At 39.8% G+C, this 12,093-nt stretch overlaps 1 protein-coding gene across 1 annotated transcript; it reads left to right on the top strand.

Annotated features, from left to right (window-relative positions):
- Window positions 1-6,723: 6,723 nt before the first annotated feature.
- LOC141641814 (uncharacterized) lies at window positions 6,724-7,881 on the top strand. The gene is made up of 4 exons (XM_074450461.1): window positions 6,724-6,795; window positions 7,116-7,277; window positions 7,381-7,497; window positions 7,600-7,881. The coding sequence occupies exons 1-4, from the start codon at window positions 6,724-6,726 to the stop codon at window positions 7,879-7,881; spliced, it is 633 nt and encodes a 210-aa protein (XP_074306562.1).
- The last annotated feature ends 4,212 nt before the right edge of the window (window positions 7,882-12,093 follow it).

The following is a 12,093-nucleotide window of genomic DNA, read 5'->3' as shown; positions in this document are numbered from 1 at the left end:
CATACATGATTGATCCTATAGCCGAAGCATAAGGAATCCGTGTCATGCGCTCTTTCTCTTCCGGTGTCACTTTGGTGCCGAGACTTGCTTAAATGCACCCCTGGAGCCATTGGAAGGAACCCCTTCTTGGAGTTGGTCATCTTTGAATCTCTCTAGGACTTTGTCTATGTAAGACTCTGATCGAGAGATAACATCCGTCGTGATCTATCTCGATAGATACGGATGCCTAGAATTCTTTGTGCCTCTCCCAGATCTTTCATCCGGAAATGGTTTTTCAACCATACTTTCACCGAAGTTAAGAGAGGTATGTCATTCCCAATCAGGAGTATGTCGTCAACATACAATATTAGGAAGACAATCTTGCTCCCACTCGACTTGATATATAGACATGGTTCCTCGACCGATCGAGTAAATCCATTCTCTTTTATCACTTGGTCGAAGCGATGATTCCAACTCCGAGATGCTTGCTTAAGTCCATAAATGGAACGCTTAAGTTTGCATACTTTCTTAGGATGTACTGGATCGATGAAACCTTCGGGTTGTACCATGTACAACTCTTCCTCCAAAAAGCCGTTTAGGAAGGCGGTTTTCACGTCCATTTGCCAAATTTCATAGTCATGAAAAGCGGCAATCGCTAAGATAATCCGAATGGAACGCAGCATAACTACGGGTGCAAAAATCTCATCGTAGTGCAAACCTGGCACTTGGGTGAAACCTTTAGCAACTAGTCGTGCTTTTGTAGATGTCTTGTTGACCTTCCACGAAATGCTTTATCTTGTAAAGCCATTTGCATTGAAGGGGACGAACCTTAGCAGGTAAGTCAACAAGATCCCACACGTTGTTCTCATACATGGAGTCCATCTCGGATTGCATGGCCTCAAGCCATAGCTTTGAGTCAGAACTAGTCATGGCACCTTTATAGGTTGCGGGTTCACTACTCGTTAAGAGTAGAATGTCATCTATGTCATGTTCCTCGACCATACCAATGTATCTGTCCGGAGGAATAGAGACTCTACCCGACCTCCTAGGTTCCTCAGGAATATTCACCGCAGCCGGGATTGAAGGAATCGGTTCCTCCAATAGTTGCTCGGTACTTGGTTCTGGAATCTCCGACAGGTCGAAGGTTCTATCACTCTTTGCATTCTCGAGAAATTCCTTCTCTAAGAATGTCGCACTAGCCGTAACAAAAACGCGTTGTTCGGTTGGCGAATAGAAGTAATGACCAAGTGTTCCTTTAGGATAACCTATAAAGTATGTCTTGACCGATCGCGGGCCGAGCTTATCCTCGTGTCTCCACTTGACATAAGCCTCGCAGCCCCAAACCCGTATAAAGGACAAGTTAGGGACCGTTCCTTCCATAGTTCATATGGAGTCTTGTCAACACTTTAGACGGACTTGATTAAGTATTAGAGCGGCCGACAAAAGAGCATAACCCCATAATGAATCATGTAAAACCGTGTGACTCATCATGGATCGAACCATATCAAGTAGTGTTCGATTTCTCCGTTCGGAAACACCATTCAACCGAGGTGTTCCAGTGGAGTTAATCGTAGGGCAATCCCACAATCCTTTAGGTGTTGATCAAACTCGTGAGAAAGATACTCGCCACCACGATCCGAACGCAGTGTTTTTATCTTTCTACCCAATAGGTTCTGTACCCTATTTTGGTATTCCTTGAATTTCTCAAAGGATTCACTTTAGTGCTTCATTAAGTAGACATAGCCATATCTACTCAAATCGTCCGTGAAAGTGATGAAATACCTATAGCCTTCTCGTGCGGTGATTGACATAGGACCACATACATCCGTGTGTATGAGCCCTAATAGGTCAGCAGCGCGCATTCCAACACCTTTGAAGGAAATTTGAGTCATCTTACCGATGAGACATGATTCACACGTGCCAAATGATTGAAAATCAAAGGCCGAGATAGCTCCATGTTTGATGAGCTGTTTTACGCGTTTCTCATTAATGTGTCCCATGCGGCGATTGCCATAGATACGTTTGATCTTTGTCACCAACCTTTAACTTTTTATTCATTACGTGTAATATTTCCGTGGTCGATCTAAAACATAAATTCCGTTCATGGAGACTCGCCTTTAGAAATCATATCGTGTAATGAGAAAATGCAAGTATTATTTTCTATTACAAATGAAAAACCAAGTTTATCAAGCGCAGAAACTGAAATAATGTTTTTGGAAAGACTAGGTACATAATACCAGTCATATAATGACAACTCAAATCCGCTAGGAAGCTGGATCACATATGTCCCCTTGGAGATGGCAATACTCTTGCTCCATTCCCAACACGCAGTCCACCTCACCCTTTACGAGGGGTTCGATGTTTCGAGCCCCCGCACACATGATTACACAGATGAGAACCACAACCAGTATCAAGTATCCAAGTTCCGTAACTTGCGTGGTTAATCTCAATCATATGAATAAAAGTAGAAGAAGAAGACATACCAACAGGTTTAACACGGCCTGCTTTTAAGTCCTCATGATAAACAGGACATGTGCGTCTCCAGTGCCCAGTCATGTGGCAGTGATGGCATTCCATGTTATCTTTCTTGCTCTTTGTCGCGTCTGATGAGTTACTCGACTCACCAGGACCACTCTTACCTGAGCCCGACTTCTTGAACTTCGCCTTACCTACTCGCTAGGTTTGCACGAGCTTTGCCCTTACCCTTTTCTTTATTTGACACAACGAGAACATCCTGTTTCATGCTCCCACTGAACTTCATGTCCTTCTCGGTGTGTACGAGGAGGGAGTGCAGTTCATGGGGAGTCTTCTTCAAATCATTCATATAGTAATTCGCTCTAAATTGCGAATAACCATCGTGGAGTGAGTGAAGTATGTGGTCGATAACAATGTTCTCGCTGATGTTACAGTTAAAGGTCTCCAGTTTCTCGACATTCTCAATCATGCTGAGAATGTGTGGGCTAACCGGTTGGCCCTTCTGGAGTCTCGCATCAAAGAAGCGAGTGGTATGCTCATAAGTCACGATTCTCGGTGCTTTCGAGAATTCCTTGGTGAGCGTGGTGAAAATCTTGTTTGCACCATGGGCTATGAAGCGTTTCTGCAAATTGGGTTCCATTGCAAAAATGAGTACGTTTTTGATCGCACCCGCTTCCATACGTAAAATCGTTAAACTTGGCGATTTCAAAGCAGCTCTCTAGCCGTGGGGCCTGGGTTTGCCGGGATGGGCTCCAAGAGATATTTGAGCTTCCCGTCGCAGCGGCAGATTCCGTAATGCCGCCTCCCGGTCCGCGAAGTTGGATCCATCATTCTTGATCGAGTAGATGATTCATCGATTCATGAAGATCCGGCCGGACTCACGGTCCAATGTGGCACTTGGCATTGGGTTATCACTTGAACCACCATTTGTTGTTAAGCGGTTTAAAAACGTGATCTACATCAAAAAAGAAAGAAAAACAAAACGAAATAAGCAACTCATCGAGGTGATTTAAGTCTATTTTAAAATTCATTTTAAACATGTAGACTCTTGCACTTGCATAATTGATCTCCCTCAAGAATGATACAAGTGATCCCAAGACTCAATTTACGTAAATTGATAAGCCAACTGTTTAGCTAATTCTTCCCTAAGAACTCTTGGTCGATAGATTTCCGTAAATCCTATCTATAGTCCACCATGATCACGGGATCGTACGAGTGACCATAGTGTTGAGATAAAATAGGTCAATCGGTTCCAACTTACCCGACGTAGAAGGGGTCATATTATGCCTACCGACGAAGAAGGGACTCATTGGAGTTTGACCTATAAAGACCGTTCTCAATTTTTGTTTATACGAGGAAGATCCCATCAACTAAATTATAATTCATTTTAAGTGAACAAATAACTAGCGTCTGTCGTGAATGAATTTATTTGGATGATGGCTTTAAAACGTGTGACATGAGAATGTCAATGAAAACTAACTCGTGACCTCTATATGTGTCAGTTTTCATGCAATTATTAGGTGGTTTGGTTTTTAGGCGGAAAATGATGCATATTATCGTAACGATAAAAAAAATGAATGCAATACGTAAATAAAAATTCCTAGTGTGGCCTATCCTAGTAAAACAAAACATAAAACAATTTTGGAATCCACCGTTGGACCCGAGAAGCTTGTCTTGATGTTCCATCTTGATCCATGTAGCGGGAGTGAGCATCCGGTCTCCATCTTTGGTCTTCTCAAAAATTACAATTTAAAATTACAAAATATAAACCTATTTACATTCTAATTAAAACTGTAATTACAAGTGAAAAAACCAAAACGGAGATACGAGATCTCAAAATACAACCAAGACCGTGTTCCATCATTACGGTAACACGTTCTACTAAGGCCACACTAAGTTACAATTGACTGTAAAATTGAATACGTAATAAAAAGGCATTCACGGCATTCAAAAATTAACGATAAATAAAAATGCATCAACTAAAAACAAATTCATTCGTGACATAATTCCGTAATTATGTTAAATTTATCCAAACCACCTTTTAATGATTAAAATTCGTGTGATAAAACCGCTTCTATCATTTAATTTTAATCTATTATAATCCGTTACTTTAAATACGTTTTTAAAATAACTTAATGGTACGTGTGTGAACTGTTTCACAATCATAGCGAGTGTACAATATCCGTATAAAGTACATATTAAAGCCAAAAGAAAATTTAAATCGAAAGAAACAAATTTTCAAAGCTGTCAAAAACGAAATCCTTCGATCCAGGGACATAAGTGCTCGATCGAGGGACAAAAGGGCTTGATCGACTGAATTGCAAGTCGATCGAGGGGTGTGCTAATCAGGAGGTGCTCGATCGACAACACTGGTGGTCGATCGAGGACTTATATCAGCAATACTGCTCGATCGAGTACGAGGACTTCTCGATCGAGCAGTGGGGTTTTTAAAAGCAGGTCGATCGAGTACAACAAGGACTCGATCGAGCAAAATCTTGTCAGAAAAACCACTCGATCGATTAAAAACTTGGTCGATCGAGTGCAAAAACTTCTGAAAACTTCAAACCCTCGTGAAACAGTTTTGGCGAGACAAAACAAACGCTATTTTGATCAAAACTGATTGAAAACAAAACTACAAAATGCTAGACATTAACATATTGTTATAATGATTGTGTAAAATAACAATATGCATAATATCAAAAACGAAAATAACCCGTGTAAAACATGTCACGGTACGGTTTTCGAGACAAAACAACAACAAGAGCAACCGTGTAAACAGGACACGGTTCCCAATGCAACCAAAAACGCAGCAATAACAACAAAAAAAAATTTCTGCCGTGAGAAAAACTGCTGCCGCACGGATTTTTATACAAAACAAAAATCGTTTCAAGATAGTTTTATGAAAAACACATGGAAAAATTCACGTGGCCTCGCTCTGATACCACTTGTGGGTTAATATCCGTATACTACCCTTTAATTGCAGGACTATAACGTAAATTTAAACATGCAATTTATAGTCATAAAACGAAAAACATAATGAAATGATTAATGTATAGAAATCAACCTCGGGTCCTTTGATGCACGGCGTAAAGAACAGAAATCAAACCAGATTCCCTCCTAATTGTTGCACCCAAGACCTTGTCCGAGATATGCCCTTGTGTTAGATGTTGTTCTCCGATTGCTTTGCAATATTGGGAGAACTGATGTGTGTTTTTCTTTCGAGATGAGAGATCTCAGGTTTTTCAGAGGAGAATTCTCTTCCAAACCCTAATTTTGTTTCAAATGATGATTAGGTCAGAAGGGAGGAGAAGCTCTCCCTTTTGATCCCTCTCACTCGGCAAAACCGAGACCCACACAAGGGAAGTGGGCTTCCACTTCCTCTTGGTTTTAACTTGTGGTCCGGTTCATTAAATTCCAAATGTATATGACGCGTCGATTATAAATCTGTTATCGGTTATCGGAAATTAAGGCATCGCCTAATAATACGGGTTAGTTGAATTATTAATACGTGTCCGACAAAACAGTATTGTATAATTTATTCAATATACATTAATTAAATATAAAACGCTTATATTTAATTTTACGAATTAACTGGTTAATTCGCCTTAGCTCATGATATTTAATCCGTATTAAATATAATATCTCAACATCACATTTTGACTAATTACTAGTCAAATAACTCGGACTAACTGGTTAGTCAATTTTGGCATCTACATGACAGTATTTTCATACCGTCACATCTCTCGAACGTATCCTATAGGTGTGACTTTTAGGGACCAGTTGATCACCGCCATCTGTATGACAATAACGTCAAACTTATCTAGCAAGCCAACCGTTATTGATAAACGTGGATCAACTGATAATAATACCAAAGTATGCCCTTTGATCCTTTTAGAGGTTTATAAGTCCTTGCACTAACTGTTAAGGACACCAACCCCAACAACTTATTCATACGATTATGGATGTAAAAGGAAAGACACGTGATGATATTAATTCAAGAATAGAATTGAAGAAATTTTGTGATCGTCCTAAACTTCATATTCGTAAGGATGGGGCTAAACCAAAAGCCATATTTACTCTTGACAAAGCTCAAAGAAAGGTATTGTGCGATTGGATAGGAAACTTGAAGTTTCCCGATGGATATGCATCCGATTTGAGCCGTTGTGTTGATTTGAAGGAACTGAAGTTGAAAGGGTTGAAAAGTCATGATTGTCATGTTTTCATGGAACGCTTATTACCCGTGGCGTGACTAATAGCACCCAAGAGAACATGACACACGGCGTTACTTGTTGGAGTAACGCTAGTGATGAAGATAAGGAGATGTGGTTCAACAACTTCCGGGTATCTATTTATAAAATATATATTATTAAATATAATTTATTTATTCTTTTTACCTTATTATTAATTTGTTTCTCATCTATGTGTTTACTTTTTGTAGCGTGTGTTCTATTGGCCAACCAACCTTGAGCGCCTAGTTTGGCAAAGGTATAATGACATTGGCAAGAAGAGGCTAAGGGACAACATGTATAAGGTGTCTAAGAGGAAGAAGGCGCCATCTTTCATGAAAGGTATTTAGTTTCTTTTAATACCCGTAATTAGTTAAAATTCATTACATATTTTGAAAATATATTAATTAATAATTGTTATTTTATTGATTACAGGTTCGTCATATGAGGAATATACCAAGTACCGGAACAGTCCACGAGTTCAAGGAAGCATCGGCCCGGAACAAGATCAACATGAAAGGAGGAGATAAGGATGCGGAAGTTGAGCCTACTCATTATGGAGGGTCTCAATCTTTTCATGATCGTGTGGTGTTAGATGTAAGTTATTTGTCTTAGCTTTTAATTTAATAGTCTTCTAATTTAATTAGTCTCATTAATTATCATGTTTGAGTAACAATTTCCTTGTTTTTTTTTTCCTAAGACCAAGAAGAATAAGGGTAAGGTACCCACGATTGTTGATCTCTTTGTTGACACTCACGCAAAGAAGACAAGCAAGGGCAAGTTGATCTTCGCGAAGGAAAAAGATCAACAGTTATATGTAAGTGTCAAAAAATAAAAATTTCTTAGCTTTTTAAAGTATATGTTTTATCAATTTTTAGATAAGTAACCTCTAACCATTAATGTTTTATCAATTTTTTAGGAACAATTCCTTGTCCGTAGGAAGAACAACCCGGAAATTGATGACAATGAGCTATGGTTTGATCTTGTTGAGGGGTTCCAAAGAGGAGATGTGTATGGAGCCGGGTCGGCAAAGGAGATTTTCTACCCTCCTACAAGAAGAAGAGGGTCAATTTCCTCCCAACAACAACCTTATACCCCAAGTGTCGTGAGTGTGCTCCAAGCTCAATTAGCCGCCAGGAGAGGCAGATGCCGAGAGGGAGAGGCGGGATGCCGAGAGAGATCTTTGAAATTCGGAGGATGAAGGAGGAAATGGACCGGATGAACTCCTTCTTCGCCAATTGCAACACTGGGTGGCGCCCGCAACCAAAGGATCCTAGAGATCCTAATCATGGAGGTGGTAGTGGAGCGGGAGCAAGTTTCCCTGTTAAGTAGTTTTTTAGAAAACATGTTATTCCCGGATAATGTTAGATGACCAAAACTCGTAGAACTCGTAGTTGTGTGTATGGAACATGATTTTCTTTATCAAGTTTGGTTGTGTTGGCTTCCCATGTGTTCTCTGCTGGAAATGTTGGTTTATTTGCAGGTTTTTACGTATTTGGCTAGGTCAAAAACGATTTTTACGCTAAAAAACATGTAAATTTGGCGACGGATACTGGGCATTTGGCGGCGGGAAACCGTCGCTAAGTCTCTGATCATGAATTAATTTTATGGGCATTGGCGACGGGGAACAGTGGTTTTGGCGACCAAAAGCTGTCGCCAAAATGGCGACCAACATCTGTCGCCAAAATGGCGACCAAAATCCGTCGCCTTTTTAAAAAATATGGAGATGACGTGGATTTTAGGAAAGCGACTAATAGCAGTCGCCTTTTTAGCGACTCATGACAGTCGCCAATTTGGCGACGAATTTTGGTCGCCCGATTTAAAAAAAATCAGTCGCCATAATTGGCGACGAACGCCTGTCGCCAAAAGCGACCAAACCCAGCTACGAATTGCGGGCGACGGGTCTTAGTCGCTTTATTCTTAATGGCGACTGTTCTCAGTCGCCTTATATGGTCGCCAATTACCTTATTTGTTGTAGTGACCGCGAACGAAACACGTGCACGACTTTTCCGTTTCCAGCTATCCTTTGAGGTTTTTACTGCATATGCATCCAGACGGTATAAACCACGACGTAGCTCCCCCTTCATGAGGACCATAGAACCCTTAGTAACTTTTATTACTCCCCCATGAGCTTTACACCCATAACCCTCGGAGTCTAGTTGACTAAGTGAAATTAAATTCTGCCGCAACTTTAGAACATAGGCAACCTTGTCCAAAGTGTGCACCACCCCATTTGACAATTTGATTTTTACCACCCCCCAACACCCATGACATTAACTGTTGAGTTATCAGCCAAACTCAACTTCCTAGCCACGGCTTCTTGGAGCTCATCAAAATTATCTTTCCGGGTGCAAACATGGTTGACACAACCAGAATCTATTATCCATTCTTCCTTGGAAGATACGTCGTTCACATCCGTGACCGCAAATATGTCACTATCATCGGTAAGGAAACAACCACTACTTCCTTCACCGGCAACCAAGTTGGTGTCGTCCTTGTTTTCTTCATTCCCGCATTTCTTAGGACAAAACTGCCTAATATGCCCAAGGTCACCCACTTGAAACACTTCACATCATTATTCCTAGAAGCGTTCCTGGACCGAGACCTGCCATACTTCGATCCATCCTCCCTGTTAAACGATCGACCTCTCCCATCCCGAGCAACTGCAACTGTACCCGTACTGTCACTCCGTACCCCAGCCTTATCCTTCTTCCTCACATCAAATTAAAGGACAATAAAGCTGTGTGTGCTTGCTCCACCGTGATGGTGTCTTTACCGCACAAAATAGTATCCACATAAGTCTCATATGTGTCCGGGAGAGAATTGAGGAGTAGTAACGCCTTATCTTCCTCCTCAAGCTTCACTTCGATCTTCTTCAACTCGTCTAACAGTCCATTGAACAAATTCACATGTTCAATTAAATTTTCATCCTCGTCCATCCTCAACCGATATAACCGTCGCTTCAAAAGCAACTTGTTGGTCAAACTCTTCGCCATGTAGAGCTTCTCCAATTTTTCCCATATCACCGATGGAGAGTCATCATCAAGAACACAATTGATGACTGAATCCGAGATGCACAACCTAATAGTACTTGCACACTTAGTGCAAACCTCTTCCCAGTCGGCATCACTCATCTTCTCCGGCTTACCATCATCTCCTTTCAAGGCTCTAGCCAAGCCAAGATGAACCAGGAGATCCTTCATCCTTCTTTGCCAAAGGGTGAAACTACTTCCGTCAAATTTTGGTACTGCAAATTAAGACCCCATATTTGACTTCCTTGCCAATTAAACCAGCCACCAGACCGAGCCTAGTGGCTCTGATACCACTGTTGGGAAATAAGCGCCAATCTCCCATGCGCAACGGAAGCAACCAATCGACAAGTAAACCGTAAAAGCAAATAAATGTAAGCAATAATAAGACGAGACGATATTTTAGGGTCAAACCTGGGCAAAACCTTCCAAACCTAAGTAAAACCCACCACCAAAACGACTAGAATCCACTATAATAATATAGTACCAAGATAACGTAACCGTCCGAATTAATACCAATTAAACCCACAATAATATAAGATAACAACCTCTAGCCTCCAAAGAATATTAGTCAATGCCACTAATATCACCCCTAGAGTAACCTCCTAAATTATTGTATAAAAACACCCGTTGTACTCCACCTCACCCTCAAACCCCGACTTTTTAGTCACTTTGTTTGATTACATTTTGTTGTGAGATACTTTTTCCAAAGGATTTCAATCCTTTATATAGCATTGCGAAATACGTTAGATTTTATTATAATAAAATCTTTTTCACGTTATCCATGAATGAATTAATAACATTCATGTGTTTTCACGTACTTGTAAAAACTAGTGAATGTTTCATTCATTTACACCTAAAGTTACATGTACATCATCAATATTGTACATGTAACACTTAGAAACTTTAATATCTTGTGGTGGATGTTTTATCCCAACAGATATATACTTGAACAAAGGAGTGTAAAATTCACAATCAAAGGGAGATTCATTATGCATCATGACTTGAACTAGCATGATACTCAGTAGTACATATAGATTAGTTTCAAAATGTGGGGATTGATTAACGATAGTACAAAATCAACTTCCCCAAACACAATTTAATACTCCCTCGAATTCCCTGTTTTCTTCCTATATTCCTTTCAAGGCAATTTGGGTAAGTTTCCTCATAGAAATACTACAATGTCCCCATCTAATTATAGCATTACCTAACCCATCCCCTCCTAACCACCCAACCATTTACCACCAACACCACCATCTTCACTACCTACGAAACACCTCTTACCGCACTCCGTTTTCACCTAGCCTCCACTTTGACGAGATTTTTATGCTATCCAAACAAGGGATTCCTTTTATTTTCTCCAAATCTCTCAATCCAATCCAATCCAATCCAATCACACAAAAGGGTTTTACAAGTGGGGGTGAGTCGTGCTGTGGGCCGTGCCTGACCGTGCCGCCCATCGGCCCGCGGCCCTTTATGCCAACTCTAGGGGTGACGACGTTGTGGGGTAAAACTGGAAATGTCTGGTAAAGGGAAGCAAACCCAACTAATTCAGAAGTCATAACCTTGATTAGTAAAGAAAATAAAAAAAAACCCAATAATTGTGATCAGCCTAAAATTCCTAAAAACAACTCAAAAATAATGACATTTGAGATACCACAAAGTAAATAACATCAATTTTGTGGAACTTTTTTTATTGGTTAAATACTCATTTATTACCATCAATAAGCTAGATTTTTAGGTAAAGGAAACAGGTTATATGAGTATCATGCAAAACGGGTCACTATATATATAAGTTAAAAAGAAAAACAAACTTTTAAAAAGCGGTTAAAAACCCGACATACAAATATTGGATCACAAAATCTCATTTGTGATTTAAGATATATCCGTCACTCCTGAGTGACGATACCATTTTACCTTCTGAACTCCACTTTTTCTCTCTCTGCAACACTATTCATGTGGTCCCCCCTTTCTCCACTAACCCATTTTGTTACCATTTTAACTCACAAAATATCCGCCACAAATGATGACCCGTCACAAGGGAGACAAATTGATATTGGATACCAATTCTTATACCATACACCCAGGTGTATGGTACATCATACTCCTCCTTTATTTTAATTTTTAAAAACTCTATAACTTAAATTTGATAAATTGAAAAATAATAAAATTTATATAATTACTCATAATTTTTATTCCTCTATAATTAGAGATCGCATTTGATATATTTTGGCATATATTTTAATTTTACTCGCATATTCACATCATATAATTGGCGTATTCATAACAATGAGATATTCATATTACATAATCGACATATTCACGTAGATATTCACATCATATAATTGACAAAGTCATGTAAATTAAAGATCATGTTATCAAAA

This window comes from Silene latifolia, chromosome 2, assembly GCF_048544455.1.
Source record: "Silene latifolia isolate original U9 population chromosome 2, ASM4854445v1, whole genome shotgun sequence".
Lineage (NCBI taxonomy): Eukaryota > Viridiplantae > Streptophyta > Magnoliopsida > Caryophyllales > Caryophyllaceae > Silene > Silene latifolia.
The sequence above is the reverse complement of the archived record's forward strand: the minus strand, read 5'-3'. Positions and strand labels throughout refer to the sequence as shown.

Coding starts and splice junctions, on each gene's coding strand:
- LOC141641814 (XM_074450461.1), top strand. CDS start 6,724: ATGACACACGGCGTTACTTGTTGGAGTAACGCTAGTGATGAAGATAAG. Junction 6,796..7,115: donor TGTGGTTCAACAACTTCCGG/GTATCTATTTAT, acceptor TATTGATTACAG/GTTCGTCATATGAGGAATAT. Junction 7,278..7,380: donor ATGATCGTGTGGTGTTAGAT/GTAAGTTATTTG, acceptor TTTTTTCCTAAG/ACCAAGAAGAATAAGGGTAA.